The 21,757-nt window shown below is 42.5% G+C and overlaps 2 protein-coding genes across 2 annotated transcripts; one reads left to right on the top strand and one right to left on the bottom strand.

Annotated features, from left to right (window-relative positions):
• The first annotated feature begins 693 nt into the window (after positions 1 to 693).
• On the top strand, positions 694 to 11,616 carry ARF4 (ADP ribosylation factor 4). Its single transcript, XM_039734291.1, has 6 exons — positions 694 to 981; positions 6,940 to 7,020; positions 7,510 to 7,619; positions 8,765 to 8,836; positions 9,352 to 9,477; positions 10,340 to 11,616. Exons 1-6 carry the CDS (start codon positions 915 to 917, stop codon positions 10,424 to 10,426), a joined length of 543 nt encoding a protein of 180 aa, XP_039590225.1. The 5' UTR covers positions 694 to 914; the 3' UTR covers positions 10,427 to 11,616.
• Positions 11,617 to 16,908: 5,292 nt separating this feature from the next.
• On the bottom strand, positions 16,909 to 21,684 carry PDE12 (phosphodiesterase 12). The gene is made up of 3 exons (XM_039695316.1): positions 20,396 to 21,684; positions 19,144 to 19,222; positions 16,909 to 18,455 (listed from the first exon to the last, which is right to left on the bottom strand). The coding sequence occupies exons 1-3, from the start codon at positions 21,632 to 21,634 to the stop codon at positions 18,013 to 18,015; spliced, it is 1,761 nt and encodes a 586-aa protein (XP_039551250.1). The 5' UTR covers positions 21,635 to 21,684; the 3' UTR covers positions 16,909 to 18,012.
• Between the last annotated feature and the right edge of the window lie 73 nt (positions 21,685 to 21,757).

Genomic DNA, 21,757 nt, shown 5'->3' with positions numbered 1-21,757 from the left:
AATTATCTGGCTTAGTAGCCAGATGTTAGGATCTGGTTCAGGACTATCATAATTAAGATCATCAACGATGTTTTTCTTTAGTAAAGGACAAGTAAATACCTTCTGTTAATAGAAGGCTGGCCCTGGCTTGGCTCACTTTGTGTCTGGCACTCCCTGCCCCGTACACCGAGCGTGCTTTGGTGCCACACACCCCCTGTGCTGCAGCTCGGGGCCTCTGGGGCAGATAAATATATATATATATATACACAATTAATAATAGTATAGTGATATGTCACAGTGCTGCCGTTTCTTTCGGTTTGGTTTTTAGTTTTGGGGGATTGTTTTTGGTTTTTTCTTTATGAAATGACCTTGTCGCTATGGGGTGCCTGTGGAGCCTCTCGGAGGGTTGTTTGCCCAGTCTCTCCGTGCTGGGAGCAGAGCCCGTTCGGTCCCGGCCCGGCGCTGTGAGGGCAGCGCTCCCGGGGCTGCCAGCTGTCCCCGCGGCCAGGGCGGGGCCCGCGCCACCGGCGTGCCCCGCGCGACCCGGAAGCTGCGCGGGGCCTGCTGCCGCGCCCGCCTACGTCTCCCGTCGTGCCCCGCGGCGATGGAAAATGAGCGCGGGCCGCAGAGCCGCGCGGCGCATGCCGGGAGCCGTAGTTCCCGCCACGCCGCGGCCGTGTGGCGGAGGGCGGTGCCGCGGCCGGGGGATGTGGCGAGCGTGACGTGATCGTGTCCGCGTTGGAGCCGGGGCGGCCGCGGCGAGCGTGACGTGGCAGAGACCGAGCGAGGTCCCCGGTCACAGAGCACCCGCCGCCGCTGCCGGGCTCGCCTCGCGCGCGGAGAGATCCGTGCGCGCACACCGGCCGGGCCGCGCTCCCGCCTGCCCTCCTTCCCTCAGCGCTCTCCCGCCGCCGCCCAGCGCCGCCGGAGCCGCCATGGGCCTCACCATCTCCTCGCTTTTCTCGCGCCTCTTCGGCAAGAAGCAGATGCGCATCCTTATGGGTGAGGGCCACCGCAGAGCCCGGGCGGGCCGGGGCCGCGCAGCCGAGTCCCGCCGGAGCGGGAGGGCAGGCCGCGGGACGGGCCGCGGGTCACGGCGGGGGAATTGCCGTGTCCCGGACTGCGGACACCGCGCTGCGCCCGTCCCATGGGCTGGGGGGGCGCTGGGGAGGGCAGCGGGTGCGGATCGGGCTGTGCGTGCCCTTCCTTTTCTCCCGCCGTGCGCCCGTTCCCTTCCCCGGTGCCGGCGGGCCGAGCCCCGCGCCCGCACCCGCGGCGGGCCGCGCGCGGAACAAAGATGGAATTGCGGCCGGGCAGGGCCGCTGGCCCGGCCGTGCCCTCCTGCCCCGGCACTGCGGCTCCGCCAGCTGGATGTGACAAAGCCTGGTGTGTGCAACACCAGCGGCGTAAGAACTGCCGTATAATGGCCGATTTTCGGCAGCCGTAGGAGCCGTGGTGGCTGTATCCTGTAGTGCTGTATCCTGACTCTTGTGAAAGGGCGTTTCGGTATAGTCGCCGTGGGCATGAGCTTTGTGCCTCGTGTACAAGCCGATAAAACCCTCCAGGCAGCTCTTGCAGTGCTTGCTTAGTTTTACTGTCTCCCCCGATAATGATTAATTTTTAATATCCATTTATTTTGAAATTACCTGTTCCCTTGATACGGACTGTGTAGGAGTTAAAGCCAGTGGCTCTTGAAGATTCTCACTTTCAGATTATAGTTCAAAAGGTCAAAGCCAGCGCATACTGCATTGGTATTTCCTCCTCCGCTTCAGTTCTTCCTGCCTTCTTCCACCCACCTACCCACCCCTGCAAGCTTTATGTACAAACAGTTCTTAGCCTCCAATTTTCTCTCAGATTCTGTTACCAAAGTGAATGGAATTTGGTTCATGGCCATTGACCGAAGTAGCTTGTCCTAAGGAACTAAATAAAGTGCTCATTTGGATGTAGCCAGCAAGGGGAGTGGGTTCTAACTGTGGAACTCCCTGGCACACACCCATCCTTAGTGCTGCCTGGATGTGCACAGCAGACACAGTAGTGCAGCTTTTTGAAACTATGATGTTTCATGTTCTCCATCTATTTTGTGATGGTAAAGTTCGTTATTCCATACCCAGTAATTTTTATTGTCTCTTAACTGTTTGAAATTAGAGACTCTCATCCATTTCAAAATAATCTGAGTCATTTTAGTCTTCAAGACAACTTAGTACATGTGTTGGTTTGAAGGAGGTGATTTGGTTGTCTCCCAAACAGCCAGACTCTTCATATGACTCTTAATGAATGAAGTCAAGTCTCCAAGTGAGCTTGACTGTAGGATGAGACAGAGTCTGTGGTATTTGTAGTTCTGTTACTTTTTGCAAAGTACTGAAAACAGGAAAGGGATGTCATGCAGATCTAAACTGTTTGCAAGGCTCTTCACTGGTAGGAAATCAGGTTGAATTCAGGTTAGAGGTGGCTTTGGAAGGTGCACTTTCTAGCAGTTGGTTTAAATGAATTTATTTTTGTATTTCTTAAAACAAAAAAAATATTTTAAGGCCTTGTATTAAAATGCAGGGCTGGATCAGGGCACAGGACAGCACTGTATTTGTCAGGTAGCATAGGAGAGTAGAACTTGGGGTATGTTGTGGTGAGAGTCTGTTATAGGACATAAATTGGATGTTTAGAAGCAGAATGTTACACTGAGTATGACATTATCTGTGTATAACTCTAACACTAATCTCTTCATAGCATTCTGCATTGTCTGTCAGCACTTTGAGGAGAGCTGTCTGAATGACTACTGGGATAGAATTAAAACTTTTCCTTAAGGTTATAATGTTCAGTGTATGGTTTGAAAATGGCATTGTACAAGGTCAAACATTTAAGTTTCTGTAGGTAGAACACCAATTAAGAAATAACTTCATGGGGTAAAGTACTTAGGGGAAAAATGTTATGTGAGCTGATGTCAACAGACAATTAATTTCTAATTATAACTTCCTTTTCACAGCTTTCTTCTGTTTCTGCAGACTTGAAGATTAATTAGAATTAATTTAGCTCCTAAAACAGACTTTGTGTTATTGAATTCTGCAGAATTTGAGTATTTCTCATCAGGGACCATTACCAACAGCACTCACTTATTTTTTTATGTTCTCAAATTCCATTTATGATATGAAGTGGATATTTAATGTTATACTGTTACTGAAAATTTGGGTTTTTTTTAAAAAATACACTAGTATAAGTAAGTATTTTTCAAAAATAATAAGTTACTATTTGGAAGAAATGCAGGTAAAGAAGATTCACGCATTTTCTTTTTAAGTAGGCATAACATGAGGGAAAAGAAAGACCTGTGGGATAGGGCTGAATGTGTGTAAGTCAGATTCAGCAGCTGGGGCATTAAGAGTAGAAACACTGAGTCCTAACCCTACATGTACTGTCTGTGAAACTCTTCACTGATGGGTTTTTGTCCTTTAAAAAAAAGATACCGATTCACTGTGCACCTTTCAGTATCATAATTTAGTGTTCTGTGTCTTGGTGTAGTTGTGCAAGTGTCAACTGATACAGTAACTACTCAGGAGCTTCAGATGCTGGTAATTATTAAACACATTGGGTGGAAAATGTCTGAATTCTTTGGAAATTGTGTCACTGCAACAGATCATAATAATTTAGCTGTTTTTTATTGGGCAGGTGTTGTTCTAGACAACTGTTGGTTTGCGTGCTGTTGGCTTTCTGTAGTTTTTATGAAGTTCTGTGCTGTGGTAAGAGAGCCAGCTTGATATTGAGCCACCAGTGATCAGAGTGGGAAGTTGGTTAATGAAGGATGTGACGTGGTCAGGGATGATGGATGATGTACCTAGGGACAAGTGAACTAGAAGCTTGAGATTCAGAAACACAACTGGCAATCTGTGAGTAAAACACCCTTTAAGAGGAGTAAAGGGCTTAGAACCACAGTGATTTTAGCAGTGCCTGAAAGCACTGTAGATATTTTTTCTCCAGCTAGAGGAAGAGGAGGTTTGACTCAGTTTAAAGGTGGATGGTTTCAAGTACAGGTCTGCATTTCCCATTTGTACTTTATTGTAGTCTTGGTGCTTGGCAGTACAATTGCTTAACGTTCCACCCATCACTGAGTCTCTTACACCTTGGCCTTGACAGTGGTCACTCAGGCAGTAGAATCAGTGAAAATGTAGAACTGAGAATTTACTTTGGGGGTTTAAGATGTGACTTTTAATCTTGGTGAAGTTTAAGTTGTGGCAGTGGCTCATAGGTTTACATTTAGTGTTCCAGTTCAAATGTAAACGTGTTTATTCTTGGATTACTAAAAGCAATAGTTACACTTCCTACCAGCTCAAAAGATTAAATGTGATTTAGTGCGCTGAAATATCTTTAAAGGGTGGTAAATTACAAATTGGAGTAAGAAATATAAATTGAGGCTACACTTTTCATGACTTGCTTCTTTAGCCTTCATAACATTTGCAGTTTTGCCACAAGAGGAGGTTTTTGCAAATAGGGTCACGGGGATTTGCGTAAGGTCCTTCCCTCAGTTAAGCTTCTGCCTCAAGTGTGAAGTCAGAAAAGAAAACACAAACCCATAACCCTACAACTCAGCCTGCCTCGGTGCAAAGTCCAACAGCTTAATCAAGAGTTGTGGGTAAGAGTGGATTTAAGCAAGGTCTGGGCTTTGTGCTTGCATGGGAACTGTAGCCTTCTGCCAGCACCTCTGAGGTGCACAGGGGTAGAGAGGGTAACTGGGGTGATATTTTCATAATATGGCAAGTAGTTTAAAATTCCTGACTAGTTTCTAATTTCTTAACTCTGAGTCATGTCTTCAAATGGATCTTGATACCCTGAGATTAGCTTTTTTTCTTTGTCTTTGTGTTGTTAGTATAAACCTCAAATACACTCAAGCAGTTTGTGCAGACAATGGCATCTTTCTTACACTGGTAATTTTAACAGATCTTATCAGTGTTTGTTATATTGATAATGGAGTAATTTTTTTGGTTGGGAGCAATAAGAGAAGAGTTTTGAGTAGTAGTTGTAACTCTAATTGTTTCACTAAATTATCTTATTATTAATTTACTGGAAAAAACCCTGCCATATCATGTATAGGCATTATATGTACTTATGAAGGTCTACATGTCCTACAAGTTCTTACTTGAGGTTGAGCTGTGTGAAAACAGTGTTGGGCCTCAGGCCCTGTGCTGTTAAAAACATTGGTTTTCAGCATAGGTGGAGTATTTGAGAGTTCTGAAGTCGGCTTAGAGGGTTTTGTAAGGTGACCTGACACTTAAGTGGTGTGGGGAAAATTGTGGCATTTACAAGTTTCATGACTTGCAAGTTCTTGTGTAATTTCTGCTGCACTGTGACTTTTTTTGTTCATGTTTGTGTGTGGTTCTGAAGGAGGCCAGCACTTAAACAATAGCACACTCAAACCTGGTACATTTCATTTGGAGCATTTTGGGAGTCAAGGATCTTTGGTTTTGATGGTAGATTTCCACCCCACCCCCTTTCCTTCGTGCTGTCATGACATTAAGAATTAAAACAACTTTTTTTTTTTTTTTTTAATATGCAATGACATTAACAAAGAACTGCATCAGTATGTTTAATCCTGTGCACACTATTAGAATATAGGACAATTATAGATAGGGGTTTTAAAATTAGTTTGCTGCAACAGCAGTTTGTGTCTTGAGAAGAAGGAGGTTTTTTAAGAGTTTGGTTTCATTCTGAATGAGTAGGTAATTTTGAATCCCCCTTTTTTTTGCAATGCTAAGGAAACAGTTGTATTATTAATAGGCAAGTCACCAAACCACTTAAAGCTTAATATATTGCAGTTGCAGAGTAGGAAGTTAACTCAGAATGCTTAAGTATGTGTGTTATCCTTAAAAAATGAGGATAGCATTTGGTTTCTTGCAAAAGCATTAATTAATTCTTTTGATGGGAGGTGTTTTTGTTTGGGCAAATGTTACTGACAAAAGAGATATTTTGTGTTGTCATGTTTAGTACTTGCTGTTTATGGAGGTTCTTGTGTGCTAGGTTTTGGGTTCTAATTTAAAGAATTCTATTTTGAGTTACATTTATGTGTTCTAAAGTGCTTAGCAATAAGCAGTTTCACAAACAGTTTTAGAAAACTACAGTGTATGCTTGCAGTGTTGGTGATATGTCTAAAAAAATGTCTTTTATGTTTCATTTTATTTTATTTCTGAAGTGTCCCATATTTGCCACATAGCTTACATTGGAAAACAGCAAACTTATGTTTTGTTTTAGAAATAGAACAGCAGATTTAAGTGCAGAAGGTCTTCTCTAATGACCAACAGTCATTAGGAGGAGATTCCTAATAGGAGCATCCTAGTGGATCTCACTGTATGGAAATGATACTCTGAAGAATGCCTACAGCCCTTGTGGTATATGTGGAGGGATGATGAGAGCTGTCTGATGCTTGTGGTTTTTTCAGTGCTAAAGAAATGTTTTAGCAAAGGGAGGAGAGGCTGGGAGAAGGGGCAAGAAGTGTCTTTCATGTGTAGTACCAGTTTCAGTCGGTCCATGTGTGCCTGTGAAGCTGAGCTTTGTGGTTGAGTAAGTGAGGCCTTCCCCAGCTTAGTGAAGTAACAAATGTGTGATCAGTTGGAAACTGTGCTGCTTGTAGATTGTTGCTAGGTTTTTAAAATCTTCCTGATTTACATAGAAGAAACTTTCAACGTGAGTGATAAAGCTTAATTAACGCAAATACTAAGGAAGATTACTTGAAACTTGTGAGCCTGTAGGTTGTGAATGGAAGCATCTTATTGAGCTTGTTTTTTCCATGACTTGTTCCCTCTCAGTCTGGGTAGAGAAGATGGGAAAAAACATACAGTAGTTTATCAGCAATGAGCTAAGAGTGTTTAGAAAGCTGCTCACAGTAAAAAAACCTCTAGTACTCTGCATGTAAAATGACATGCTTTTAAATTAGCAGGTTGTAGTTCAGTTTGTGAACTAAAGCAAGTTTTCTCTTCCTTCCAGTTGGTTTGGATGCTGCTGGTAAGACAACCATTCTTTATAAACTGAAACTAGGAGAAATTGTCACCACAATTCCCACTATTGGTAAGATCACCAGTTCTTATATCTTTATTCTTGTTATTCTAAACCTGACCGGCCTGTGAAGAGTGCAGGTATTTGCTATCTTTGTGGTTAGAATAAGAATCAAGACAAACATAACTGTCTGGTACTGCCATAACACAACTGTGTCAGACCAAAGAGACATCCAGACCAGAATCCAGCTACTGACCATGGCCAGTAGCAGATGCCCAGGAGGATAGGAACCAGATCAGTAGCACCATTTCCCCCAGACACCATGAGCCTCACAGTTTGTGGCTGAAAGATTTGCTCTGCCACTTGGACTTGGATTTAAGTGATTTGTGCTTTTTCCCCCTTCAATCAATTTTCTTCCTGATTTACCAGTTCAGTATTGATAAGTCATTTTATACATATTTGGGAGAAGTACCTTAGGAAGTATCTATCTTTAACATGGTTAGAATTATGTTTTAACACTAGAATTAACTATTTCTAATAACTGAACTCCTTCATTTTTAGGTTTTAATGTGGAGACGGTAGAATATAAAAACATTTGTTTCACAGTTTGGGATGTTGGTGGTCAAGATAAAATTAGACCTCTTTGGAGGCATTATTTCCAAAACACACAGGTAAGAATACTCAGATGGCATTAGTTAAAGACCTACTTTGTAAAGCCTCATTGTGCTTTGTAGAGTACATATGGAAAGTTGTTTTCTTTCTTTCAGAAAGGCTCTGCACTACTTCCTGCACCTTCTGAGGGTACCCAGATTTTATTCTAGTTGAAGCTAGTTTGTTCCCCTGAAGGCTTCAGACCTAGTTGTGAGTGTAGCCTCTCAATGATCAAGGCCTTTAAGATCTACCAGTGTTCTGTAATGTGCCAGAGCAACTGGTTTGGTGTGAGGAACTCTTAAAATATATGGCTTTTACTATGCTAAATCATTTGTTTCAGTAAGCTGAGCATCTAAAATATGGTAAAAGATCTTGTTACCAGTTGATTGAAAAGTGCTAGCTTCACAATGATGTGATCACCATCAGTTTTTGGGACATAAATGTGATACCTCTGGTTTACAAGTAGTGAGGTAAGTTGCTTATTAGTATCAGAAGACTTCTGCAGTGAGTTTGTTTGGGAGTTTTTTGTGTTGAATATAGAATTGTTTACATGATACTTGTGTGTAGCATGATGCATATGATTGGTGCAGAAAAATATAGAGGTCTGGATTGACAAAAGGGACCTTGCACCACCATACTGTTGTGAATAGAGTAATACTTAATTTCAGTTCCTTATTGCTGTCCTGTTACTAAATACTAAAAGATACTTCTCTTTCCTTGAAGAGAATGATAAAAGCAAGGTTTTCAGACTGAAAGGTTAAAAGTTAATTGTGTAAGAAGAGCACTTGAATAACAGAGATGCCATTAGAAGTGCTATTTGATAGAAATTTTTTAAGCAAATTCAGGAATTTCTTTAAGGGTGTGGGTTTTTTCAGTTAAATATGAGATTGTGAAGCACTTATGATTTTCAATAGTGAGTGAAAGGGGAGGGGGAAGAGTTAGTTAATGTGATTTTGCTGCATTTTTTCCCCTGACTTTATTTTGAAGTTGAGACTTAGGTGGTTGTTCAGACACACATCATGCATTGTGTAAACAGAAATTTCTGTTAAATTTGTCCCCTTTCTTAGGTAAGCAATCACAATATTCAATATGAGTATTTTGGTGGTTTAAGAATAGTGCTGCACATTTACATTGTTTTTTTTCAAATCTGCTTAACTTTCTACAGGGCCTCATTTTTGTGGTAGACAGCAATGACAGAGAGAGAATCCAGGAAGCAGCAGAAGAACTGCAGAAAATGGTAAATATCACTATCTTCTGAGATATAATTGTTAGACTGACTTGTTCTATTTTTGAATGTTTTTCACGTTCCCTAAGAGATTTAGGAATGTATAGTTTCAGGGAGTCTGTACAGTGTGTATTGTATTCAGCTGATAATTCTTGGTCACATATTGCACTGAGTTGTAATTTCCACTCTGTAGAGAACCCATAATGTGTCAGAATCTTTCATTCATGAAACCGTGATAGAAATGCAGCAGGAAAAGAATTTTGGAAGAGCAGATTGGTCCTAGAGAATATTTCATCAGCAAGGGGCCCATAAATTTAATTTTTTTTTAATTGAAAGGTGACTTCCTTAATTGCAGGAGTTCTGTTGTATACTAGTTAAAGTTCACTCAATACTTGTTAGTGACTTCAGGAGCAACAATGAAAATGTTTACAACCCTTAAATCAGTACTTCGATTTTTTTAGTGTTTGTTGAAGTAAGTGACTTACTTAACTGAGGCAATTTAATAACATGCTTGTTTTTTCTGTTAGCTTCAGGAGGATGAGCTGCGAGATGCAGTGCTGCTTCTGTTTGCAAACAAACAGGATCTGCCAAATGCCATGGCAATCAGTGAAATGACAGATAAACTAGGCCTTCAGTCTCTGCGTAACAGAACTGTAAGTGCTCACCTTTCTGACTGCTGAACTCTTTTCTCCCTCTATTATATATCATAAACATAAAATTCCTCTAAGGGTAAGGGTAGTTTTCACCTCTTTCTCTAGAAAGATGCACACACCTGTTGTTAAACTTCATAATGCATAATTCAGGTCCTTGTTTAAAATAAGTGATTTAGAAGTATAATCCAATGTGTTCAGCTGTTAGAGGTGTTTCATTTCTCACCTTTTTCTGAAAACATACAAACACTCCAGTTTGTCATTGAAATGCAAACACCCAGCATTTCACAAAGTATGTGAGGGGCTTTGCTGTTTTCTCAGTATTCTGGAAGAACAAATGCATTCTGCATTCCCACCTCCAGGAGGAAATTATGTAGCTTCTAAAACATTAGATTTCTGCACAAGCTTTAGAGACACAGGTTTGCTTGACATAAACTATCCACCTTTTGTAATCTGAGTGTCTGTGTTGGCACACTAAGATCCTGACCAAAGAAGCTGTTTCAGACATCCATTCATGTAGGTAATTCCATGTTCACTTCCCAAAGAGCAGTCTTTCAGAGACAAGGAGTAGTTTTCAGCATGTAAACCAAATACAAGCTCTGTATTTGTTTCTTGATGCCTTAAGCTATGTGGTAGCCTTTCCTAGGCCAGCACTTGAATTTCTGGATAACGTCTGAACCTTCTCTACACTACATGTCCTTCTCAAAATTTTTAAAAATATCATTTGTTCAATCTTACAGCACTAAACAGTATTTAAATAACACTGGTATAACACATAATTATAACAACACTAAAGAGTGTCACATACTGTCATAACTTGCATTTTTCAGTATTTAAATTGAATTTTTGTGTTCTGCATTAACAGTGGTATGTCCAGGCTACCTGTGCTACACAAGGAACTGGTCTGTATGAGGGACTTGACTGGCTGTCAAATGAACTCTCAAAACGCTAATTCCAACTGGATGACTCTTTCACCAGGGACATGTTTGATATAAGTGGTCTAGGCTTGTTACAACAAAATTAGTTTGCATCTTGGTTATTACAGTATCTGGAACTGATATTTGGGCAGGATATTACAGCGTTTCAACTTGTTTCGTTGCCAATTTATTGTTTACCGAGCTACATGTTGCAAAGGTAGCAATATGCTTGGGTAAAAATCTCCTTAACTTGGAAAAAGTGTATCTTCTGATTTTATTCCCCTTGTTAGCCTAAATGCCTGAATATAGTTATTGTGACATCTTTAAGATCTGTTTTGAATACTCTTTGAGCCCCAATAAATTAATGTTTTAATTTTTTTTCTCCCTGCTACTCTTAGTTTACTGATGCCCTGTTTCATTCCTCAGACAGTCTGCTGATTTAAAAATGTAGCATTCCGTATGTATTTATTTCTCTCCCTTGCCAAAAAGATTTCCTAATAATGCTTGTTCCAAGCCAAGGAAATGCTCTAAAACACTATACAAATCTACTGCACTGAGGAACATTTTAGTAATCCTTGGGTTCTGTCAGCCCAACTTGCCTTTGTGTGAATTGGATTTGATGGGTAGAATAGTTCTGTGCTGGTTGCGAAGAGCTCATGTTGAGGTTGTTTTTAATATTCAGCAGATTGTCTTCCTTTATATTGTATCTTTTTTTTATGTTGCATGTTGCTTTTTGGTATCAGCCTGACTATTTTTGCCCAGTGTATAATAGTTCTGCTGAAGTTTTACTGTTTGTTGGTGAACATATCTTCATAAGGAAATTTTGGAAAATTCATCAAACTCAATGGATTCGTTTCTTCATAACCCACTTGGAATTATTCCTAATAAAATGATAAAATGTATAGTTCTGTGTATTCTCTTCTTGATTCCTGAAATAGTTGAATGCAAATTATCACTTATTCTTTCTCCATATAATGAGCTTTCCTGCAGCTTGAATATGAGCACCAGACTCAAATTTTCATTTGTTTGGAGCTGTGTAGTGTGGGACATGGAAGGGGGAGGCAACCAAGTTGTATACAGTGCAGTAGAGTAGCTGTCATTGGGGCTTACATAATTCTGTAATGTCTTTTGAAGTTGTAAATCTAAAATTCCTTTCAAGATGTCCAAATATGAAAATACTAACAGTTAAAAAATTGTAATAAAACAAATTTGAACTGCCTGAAAAGCATGCATGTCTGTTTCATAGTTTTATCTACATGTCCAAACCTACATGAGTCCCATCAGGAGAGTCACACATTCTGTTGGTGGCTAGCTGGGAAGGTAACCTGAGTGCTTTTACAGGGATATAGCAAATATTATAATAATGCTGCTAATCACCCCCCAAAAATCATCTCTACACAACTGCTGCTGGCTGTTTTCATAGTTCTGTTGCCTTACACCTTTGCAGTTCAAAAGGCATAAATTAATATGTGTTTTGAGGCTGCTACTAATGGGTAGTTTAGAATCTATTTTAGTTGCCTGTCTGCTGTATAGGCAGATACTGTCCAGCCCTCCAACTAAAATGTGCTGTCCTGTCGATTGGATGTCTTTAGGATTCTGTTGCAGTTTCAGGCTAAGTGCTTCTCATTTTCCACCCAGGTCTGGTTACCCTTGCTACAAGAAATCCCAGTGACAAGGTCTGGTAAACTCAAGCTAGTTTTGGTTCAGAACACCTTCCTGGGCAGCTTCTGCTGTGAGGTTTAAGTTCTTAGGAGGTGCTGTCACTGTGAGCACAGCTAAGCAGGGAATATTCCAGAGTTTTTGAAAACAGTCCTTAAATGTCTTCAACGTGTAACGGAAACCCAGGAGACAGTGTAAGGTGAGAAGGGTTTTGCCTGCACCTTTAATGAATTGCTGATTACTTATTAACCAAAGCTGATATACCCATGCATTTGATCAGTAGCAGTGGATGTGCACATTTCTAGCAATGAAGTTCCTTGAATTAAACCTTAAAAGTTACACCTTGTTCCAAAGAGACAGCTTGTCTCTAATACAAGCTGGTTTTTTGTACTCCCAGTAGGTTGAAATAAACAATGCTTGTTACACAGTTAGAGGTAGTCTTTAAATGAAACAGTAGGTACTTAAATTAGGCCTATTACCATGAAGGAAACATTCTGCTTGGTAGAGATTTAATTATTTAAATGAGTAAGTATTCAGGTTTAGGTGAGTTCCATTGAGCCACTATGCTTTTCTGTTGCAGCATGTGTATACAAAGTTCATATTTCTGAGTCATCATGATTGGGTTTTTGTATCAGTAGGTGTAATTCTGCTGTAAAATGAACAATTTCTCAAAGTCAGTAATGAAAATCTTGAGCCCAATTTAAGGGTGATGGAGTCTGCATGAGGGTTAAGGCTACAGCTTGCACTGAAATGCAGGGAGACAATGTTGTAGATCAGTAACAACGTACAGCACAGCCCTGTTCTTCAGAGAAAGATGAAATTCCCATGAACACCCAATTTTCTCATGTCTGTTAAGAGTTTAGATACTAACATGGTTTGTCATTTCCCTATCAGAAGACAAGTACCTGAACTGAGCTGCTGTCCATGAAGTTCAAAATCTTGAACAGGCATGAGACTGCTAAAAATGTGCTCCTCATTCACTGTAGTGACAGGAAATCCTGAGTTCCAGTAGCTGAAATGTCTCTTTGTATACATTACCATCTATATTCAAACAAATGGGTAAGTTATGCTGCACTGGGGAGTTAGTCAAGTAATATTTGTGTACAGGAAGCTTTATTTCAGTGTGTCAGATGGCCAGCTTACCTACAGAGAACAAAATACTGAAGAAAGAGTGTGTTTTCTTTTATTTGACCATGGTGACAATTTATTTCTCAAATATTAAGTACATGCATGATTTTCATTTTTTTAATTGCTTACAAGAATAGCCCAGGTTGTGTAAAACATTGGTTTGGGGTTTGCCAGTAAAGAAAATTCAGAGCCCAGTTATTAGTCCCTTGTTAGTCTAAGAAATCCTTCTGTAAAGGTCTGGACAAAGGCAGTTTGAGTGCAATATGATGAAACTTTGCACATCACCTTGTCCAAGTATGTCTTTCCCACCCTTGTCAAGAATGGGGACTTAAGAAACTACATTTTATATGCTGCCATTGGATTTATGAATAAAACTGAGCTGCCAAAATGGAAATGTTTAAGGCCTTTCCTCTTACTCGGTAGGAGTCAGAAACAATTTTCCTTCTATGCCAAGAACATGAGAAACAAGGCAGCCACACAGTTAATTTGACTTGTTGAAAGCTCTGATGCCTTAGCACACTGGGTATTTTTCCCCTTGTTTTTTCCATACCATTTTTCTCCTCCCTTTTCTTCATCCTTCTCTCAATCATATTTGGCATGCTTGCTTGCTTTATCATGATACAAATAGGTACTTACTTAATGCTTCAATTATACCTTTCAAAAATAGCAGTGATACAAGAGATGTGCAAGAATTCAAGTCCTGTCACTGGAGGATAAGAGACCTCTTTGTCTGGAACAGATATGGCCAGGAGAAAGAATAATAGGAGTTTCAAGTTGCCAGACCAGTCTGAAAGATCTGGCAGAACTTGGTTGCTTTTGTACGTATCAAATACACAGGTAAACATTTCACAATACCCAGAGCCTAAAAATGAGCCAAGTGTGCTGCCTTCAGAAGGTCAGTGGTTTGAGTGCCCTTAGTTCTGTAATATTCTTGTGAGTGATGGGTTTGTCCACAGCAGGAGCCACTGTGGAAGAAGAAACCTCTCCCTCCTGAGGCAACACCCAGGTAGGAGGCAGCACTGTCTCTCTTTAAGTTTAATGAATCTGAGATGGGAAATTCAAGCAGAAGGCAAATAGATTTTCCTTTTTCCTTAACAGGTAGTCGGGGAAAGTAGAGTAACAGAACCAAAAAAATTCCATCTACACTTACAAAGATGCAAAGAAAATCCTACCCAGTTTTTTTGTTGTGAAGGGCATGAAGCTTTCCAATTGCTAGATGAGGAACAAGTACAGGTGAGTTTAGGTTTATGAAATAAAATGGAGACAAGTTATATGGGACTTGTACAAGTGTGAGTTCTGGATGTGATTTAGAGAGGAAAAATAATTGCTGGGCAAGGTCCAGATGTGTAGGGAGGGCCAAAACAGGAGTTAAAAATCAACGTATGTGCAGTGGGAAGCACCATCTGTTACCTTACACAGATGTAAATACAGCTTGGGAGCGTGGGGGCTCTGGGCCAAAGGTGTACCTAAGAGTCAAAAAACCTCAGGTTTTTAGAACTGTGCCTTTCCTAATCTAGACCCTAGTGCTGCATTCTCATTCTTGACATGCGACAGGTTCCTGACACATTGCTGCTATTGGCAGTCAGCCTCTGCTGCTGCAGTTTCCTGATTAAATGGAGGGTACTGGGTCTGGAGATTCCCCAGCATCAGCTCACAGGGCTGAATTTCTCCTAAACACAGTAAAGGATTATCTGCCATGTGCAAGAGCCTGTTCCAGTGCCGTGTTTGTCCTCACCACTTGCTTCCTGCAGATTCCAGCTTCCCTTTGCACTCCCTCTCCCTGGTCTGCAGCGAGGCAGAGGCAGCAGCCAAGTGCCAGCAGAGCAAGAGAGGGAGCTGCTGTTTCTCGGAAAGGAAGCAGAGCACCAGGCAAGCCTGTTCTCTGAGCAGCTCCATCTTCTGGATCCAGGGACAACTTACAGATTTTTAATGTTTTGGGAAAGACAAAGTAACCCGGTTGCAATGGATCAGTAATTAAAAATGAGGACAACAACGTTCTTTAGAGTTACAAGGGGAGCTCAGCCTGTGTAAGTTATGCAATCTCACTTCTAAACTTCACAATTGCAATCTTATTGTTCTAAGTGACTGAGATATTTGTCCTGCTGGCCCACAACCCTGCATTACTCAGTGGAGTTTGGTTTTTTTCCCCCCTCTTTTTTTTTTTTAAGCGCTGGCAATTTGTCAGGCCTGTATATTTCTGACTCAGCTGTAATGCAGTAATTTTCAGTGTTTTCCCTGGTGTTGATACTGAATTTTTTTCTTGAACAGATCTTCCAATTAATTTTTCTGCCCTTTAAGATGCCATATGCTTGCAAATGTTACATCTTCAGGTGCAAGTGTTCCCTCATTTACTAAATTAGTAAAATTTATTTGCCCAGATAGGGGGCTTGCAGCTTTCATTCTGTTTGCAAGATTTTCTCCTCACACATGTATTTTGAAGTTATGAATCAGCAATACTTTTATTTTGAACTTTGCGGTCTAGGAGAGTACAGACATTAACTCATGCACAACTGAGTTACACGTTATTTTTTAATTAGACTTATTTAAAAAACTGATCAAAACTCCACCCAAATTATTTAGGATCCAATTTTTCAGGGAGAGTCCATCACTAGTGCAATGACGTAACATCTTTTATTGCCACATTCCATTTTGCTTCCCATTTTGCTTCTCTTTTGTATCCAAAGGTGCTTTAGCTACCATATGGCTTAGCTAAACTGCTGACTTAACAAAAGCAGAAATCTGAGGGTTTACATATAGCCTGACAAAGCTGTTGGAATAAATGAGCACCATTTCATTGAGGTCTTGTGTTATGTTTTGGGGTGGATCTGCTGGAGCAGGTTAAGGTCTTGCTTTAAGCTTTCATCACCTTTTTCCACCCACCTCCAAGCCTGTATCTGTTCTTTGGGCACAAATGACTTTAAGGTAACTAAGTTCAGGACATAAAGATCCTGAACTAAAATGGTAGTACAAGCAAGAGAACTAAAGGCCCTGTATTTTTAACAGGATCACGTCCCTGTTTTAGTTTGGTGTGGCATGAGCAGGAAGAAGGAGACAATTCACAGGTGGTAAAGCAGAGCAGGTGAGGGAGTTTGGGATAAGAGGGAAGGTTAACTGCCTATGTTGATGAAAAGAAGCTGCTTTCCAAGGACATTTACACGAGCTCTTTAGCAACACAGGCTTTACAGACTCAGAGTACTGGAATTTCTCTATTTCCCTTTATCTGTGGGCAGAATTGGTAATGAAATATTGGACAGTTCATGAGATTTGTCTTCTCACATCATTCTGTTTGAGACACGTTTTGAGATTTATGGGCCTGTATCTTTTCAGCCTGGTATGATCTCTGAAGGTAAACCTGCCTTCAGGGCTTTGCAGCTACCAGCATAATGTTGATGACATTACAGCAGCAAAACACAGTAGTAATTGTATTGGAAATAACAGAAAAGAGCAGATATTTAAAAGCTTCTACACACCATCACCCTTCACAGCATAGCAATTACTATGGCAAGAGACAGGAGCAGCAACCCTCAGAAATATCCCACCTGAAAGTGACTTCCTGGTCACTTTAACCAGACCTCCTGGTTAAACAGTTGAGTGAATCCCAGCTACAGAGCACCAGAATGCAGGGGAGGTGTGCAAGCAGAGTACACAGCTTTTATCAACCCAGGCACACTTGTTTTGCCATGAAAGACAGCAGCAACTAGAAAAAAATCCCAAACTGACAACAGCGACAGACAATTGATAAAGGGAATTTTATTGGGTGAAAGAGGAAGATCTACTGAATGGTTTCCAAATGCGCTTTTTTTTTCCTGTGGATGATTGATGCAAGGCAAGAAGGTTGTTAAATGACTGAACCCACTGCAACACATTCCGTGAAGGTATGGATAAAATACACTTCCCCACATCCTACAAAACAGGGCAAACTAGGCTATTTCTAGAAAGAAAAAAATGCATGTAAAAACACTTAAAAATTCAGGCTGTCTTTGTATGCAAGACAGGAACAAAATACAAACCATTGTGATAAGGGTTTGCAAGTCACTTTTCTTTGTAAACATTTAGGCACAGATAACTAATGCACCACATTGTTCTGTATCTCTCCCCACCTGAAAACAGATGATACTGATAAAAACCTCCCTCCTATCCAAAGCTGGTTGTCCTAAACTCCAGTATCTTTTACCACTGATGACTCAAACCAGAAGGAGCATACGTTCATGTAGTCCAATTTCACAAGGTGTTAATCAATTACAGCCTTGAATTTAACATGGTTGATTTTTGACAAAGTCTACTCACTGATTATTAAGAACGTAATTTCAGAAGTTGGTAGGTACAAGTACATTGTTCATGCAACTTACCAGAAGTTGTGCCATAGTAATGGTAAGTGAACAAGACAATTTATGAACTTAAATTATCATTATATTAATCAAAGTGGAGTCAACTAAATCCATTTGGGTTTGGGTTCTGTGTTTATTTCCGAATTAAACAGGGTTCAATTTGTAGACTGTCTTACAAATCAGATTAAATTCCTTTTTCTTTTAACAAAATAAATCTTAGTTCTTTAAAAACACCACTAAAAAGGTATATGATAATCCAATTTTCAAAACCCTGTCTTCAATGTATTTTTTCCCATTAGTATATAAAAAAGGTGGAAATTGTCATGCAAGTATTCTGAACAGTGTGACAATACTCAGTAGAGCCATTAAACATATGAACTCCTCATTAATCATCTTGGCTTTCCTTTTAGTAGCAAACAAGTCAGGGTCTAACCTCAGCTGCCCAGCAGTACATTAAATTAAATTTCTTGCTTAAAAACCTCCAAAAGCACCATGCCAGAGCTACTCTATTTCCACTTCAAGTCGCATATTAGTGCTATATGATCAGAAGGATGTGAAACACTTGGCAAAGCCTGGTGAGTTGTTATTTCTTCATGACTTGGCAATGGAATAACTTGTTCAACCTCTAGAGCGTTTCTGTCAATGAAAATGTAGTCCAGACATCCATGAAACCCACCAACATAGTTTGTGTAAGCAGGTTCTCCACAAGCACTTAGCAGTTTGAAAGGATGGCTTAGAGACATACTGCACCTTTCTTCCTCCCCATTTGAGACCCAGTCTTCATGATCTTCAGCAATGGCACCACTGCTGATAAAACTGTAAGCTCCTGACGAGGGTGTGCTATTAAAATCTCCACAGAATATGACTGGGATCCTGGGATACAAGTCACATGCTACGTGCTTGATGTGAGACATGGCTACAGCAATCTGGATCAGACGGATGTTCCCACCTAAGGACATAAAGAAGTATTATTTCAAATAATGCAGAACAGCATTGGAGGTGCTCACTGGGTTGCTCAGTTAAGCATATACAGCTCTGAAACAGCAATCCTGAATTTTACAATAGTTTTCATGTAATAAGAAGCCTTTAAAGTTTGTGACTATGAAAGTTTTTGAGTAACAGACAATTTCAACTTAAACTTGCCCATGCAAGAACTCTGAAGCTTTAACACCCATATACAGCAGTTTTCCATTTCATGGCAACCATCCTAATAATATTCCCAAAAAGGCACAGAACCAAAGAAAACAAACTGAGAAGAGAAGAATCTCTCCTAATTCTGGAGCCCAATCTGGTTGCCCCTCCTGGCACTACTCTGGGAGAGCTCCATGTTCAATAGGTCTGGGAAACCATAAGAACATACATAGTTCTATTTTATGGGCTGATTTTTGGGTGAACTGTGCGTAATTGTTGCTTTCAGCTGGATTCTATTGACTTCTAGGCACACTAAAAAATAAATATATAAACAGACCTAGGAGTCTGGCTTGATTTCATCTAGATAAGAAGTGAGGCAGGAAACCCTCAGTTCCAGAAGAAAAGGCTATAGCTGCAAAAGAATGGTGGGAAATCTATTCTCGCAAGGAAGAGCAAAAACCTTTCCAAACCCAATTATCCTACATGCAGGAATGTGCCAAAATTACCTTTGGGGTGCCAGTATAGGTGGGTATTTGCTACACAAAGCTTCCTGGAAGGATCAGTCGTAGACTGAAGAACTGAAACCTTTAAGAGAGAAAACAGTCTTTGTTAAGTCTTAAATAGAGAGGTTATGTATTTTAAAATGCACTAGTCAGCTTATGCCTTTGTGGCAATCCAGTTCAAAGAATCTGATGGTTAAAACCAATAAACTCAATTCAGAAGCTGTACTTTTCAATAATCTTCTATATAAGGTCTGGGTATCAGCCAAAATATTACCACTACATCATTTAACAAATATTCTTTTGACTGTGTCTGGTTTGGCCATATTTTTTCATAAGATATAGTTCAGGCTGTGTCATTCTGAAATGCTTTTGTGTTCACTCTGCAAGAGAACTGGAGCTAAATCTCCATTTTTAGCAAGCAAATGCAGCATCCCATAATTGTTAAATTGAACAAAAATTTGGAGGTGATTTGAGTTATCAAAGAAATCCCGTTAGTCCTACTCAGTCCATGAGCAGGAAACTTCTACCAGTGTTCCTGCAGTTCCTGACACAGCCTTCTATCTTACACACCTGTACCTGCACAGCTCCGTGGGCAGACCCTCTGGCATCAGGAAGCTCACACACCTGTCCAGCCTTATTTGTCTCCCTCCTGTCACTTGCCAAAGAGGCATTATAAGGCATACTCAACTAACTAACTTAAAATTGATTTGTAAGATCTAAGTTTTATAAAATATATCCTGACATATAAAAGTAAGTAGTGAAACACTGGCTGCCAATACCACCAGCCAGGAATCACTGCCTGGCCCAGAATATTAACAGCTGTCTTCATTTTAAAGAACTTAAAATTGATTTGTAAGATCTAAGTTTTATAAAATATATCCTGACATATAAAAGTAAGTAGTGAAACACTGGCTGCCAATACCACCAGCCAGGAATCACTGCCTGGCTGGAATCTCAACAGCTGTCTTCATTTTAAACAAAATAACAGTGCCTTCTTAACCAAATTTTGGTAATTCCATGTATGCAGTTCAGTAAGATCTCAATGTTTTGGTTTAGATCCTAAGTTGATCTTCTGCTCTATCCATTACCCCAGCTAACAGAGAACACAGTTCCATGTTTCAAACACCTCATCCCTCACCTCCCTTCTGCTGCTTGAGGCTCAACAACACTGGCCCAGCTGCACCTGGAGACAGTGGGAGGAGGAGAAAGTGGGAAAAAGGAAAGGAAAGAAAAGAAGGCATGTCAAAGCTGGTACCTGCAGCACAGAGGACCTCTGCAGCACCTTCTCCTGCACCAGGGGGTACTTGGCCAGCTGCTCGCTCAGCTCCTTGTGCAGCGGCTCTGAGAGCAGGGCTTCGCTGAAAGCGATGTCGTGCTGGCTCAGGAGACTGAACTTGTCCCTGCGAAAGAAAGTGGCCAGGCCTTCGTGCTGCTTCTCCTTGATCCTGAACAGCCCCTCCAGTCCAAATGCATCCAGCGCCGGGGCCAAGCTGTCCACGAAGACAGATTTATCCACCTCTTGCAGGCAGATGAGGTCGGCGCTGTAGCCCGCCAGCTCCTTCTTGAGCAGGTTCTGGCGGTAGTCGATCTCCAGGGCGTAGGGAGCGCAGTAGGGGTAGAGCACGGTGCGGGAGAACTCCGTCTGCGCGTACGTGTCGGCCAGGATGTTGTAGGAGACGGCGCGGACGGAGCCGTGGCCGCAAACCTTCTTGGTGTAGAGGTGCCGGGCGTCGAAGGTGCAGGCGCCGGGCCCGGCCTCCACGGGGCCGCTGCTTTCCACCTCGAGGGCCGGCCCGTAGCGCTGCTCCCCGTCGCCGGGCGTGCAGCGCAGCTTCAGCCGCAGCCCCACCAGCGCGTTCGACGGCGTGAACACGCGCTCGGCCGCCGCCGTCTCCACCCAGGCCTCCCCAGCCGCTTCCCCGCCGCCCGCGGGGCGCTGCTCGCGGAACCAGCGGAACAGGCAGTGCTGCGGCGCGGCGAACTCGGCGCTCACCTTGGGGCACACGGGGAAGCCGGCGAGCAGCGAGCGCGGCAGGCGGAGCTCGGTGAGCGCGGGCGGGTTGCGCTCCACGCGGTACCGCGCGTCCCCGATGTGCAGCACGGCGCCGTCCTGCCAGGCGGCCGCGTTCGGCACCTCCTCGGCCACCGCCGCGCCGTCGCGGGAGAACAGCCGCACGGCCGGCACCGCCGCCTCGCCCTCCGCGCCGTCCTCCGCCCGCGCCTTCTTGCTCTTCTTGCCCGCCTTGCCGTGGCCCTTAGCGGCGTTGGTGGCGATGCGCGCCAGGGCCCGCCCCAGCGGCTCCGCCTGGTCGCGCTGCATGTGCCGGGCGCTGCCGTCGGGCAGCACGAACCGCAGGCTCAGCTTGGGCTCGGACGGCACGCAGCGCACCACGGCGCGCTCCATGGCGGCGGGCGGGTGGCCGCCGCCGCCGTGCGGGGATGCGGCGAGGGAGCCGCGGAGGCTCCGGAGGGCGGAGCGGAGCCGACGCCACATGGACCCGGCGCCGCTGCGGCTTCCGCGGGGCGCGGCCGGAACCGCCGGGCGGGGCGGGGCTAAGCCGTCAGCGCGCGCGACGGGGGCGGGGCAATGGGCGGGGCTGCCGCTGCCGTCAGCGCG

Source organism: Passer montanus, unplaced genomic scaffold (genome assembly GCF_014805655.1).
Source record: "Passer montanus isolate IOZ18808 unplaced genomic scaffold, ASM1480565v1 scaffold9, whole genome shotgun sequence".
In the NCBI taxonomy this organism is placed as follows: domain Eukaryota; kingdom Metazoa; phylum Chordata; class Aves; order Passeriformes; family Passeridae; genus Passer; species Passer montanus.
This window is presented reverse-complemented; position numbering and strand designations above follow the sequence as displayed.

Excerpts from the sequence above, each read along its gene's own strand:
- ARF4 (XM_039734291.1), top strand. The coding sequence starts at position 915 with ATGGGCCTCACCATCTCCTCGCTTTTCTCGCGCCTCTTCGGCAAGAAG. Across the intron at positions 982-6,939 it reads GCAGATGCGCATCCTTATGG|TTGGTTTGGATGCTGCTGGT; the intron begins GTGAGGGCCACC and ends TCTTCCTTCCAG. Across the intron at positions 8,837-9,351 it reads CAGAAGAACTGCAGAAAATG|CTTCAGGAGGATGAGCTGCG; the intron begins GTAAATATCACT and ends TTTTTCTGTTAG.
- PDE12 (XM_039695316.1), bottom strand. The coding sequence starts at position 21,634 with ATGTGGCGTCGGCTCCGCTCCGCCCTCCGGAGCCTCCGCGGCTCCCTC. Across the intron at positions 19,223-20,395 it reads AGAGGTCCTCTGTGCTGCAG|GTTTCAGTTCTTCAGTCTAC; the intron begins GTACCAGCTTTG and ends TCTCTCTTAAAG. Across the intron at positions 18,456-19,143 it reads CCTATACTGGCACCCCAAAG|GTGGGAACATCCGTCTGATC; the intron begins GTAATTTTGGCA and ends TTATGTCCTTAG.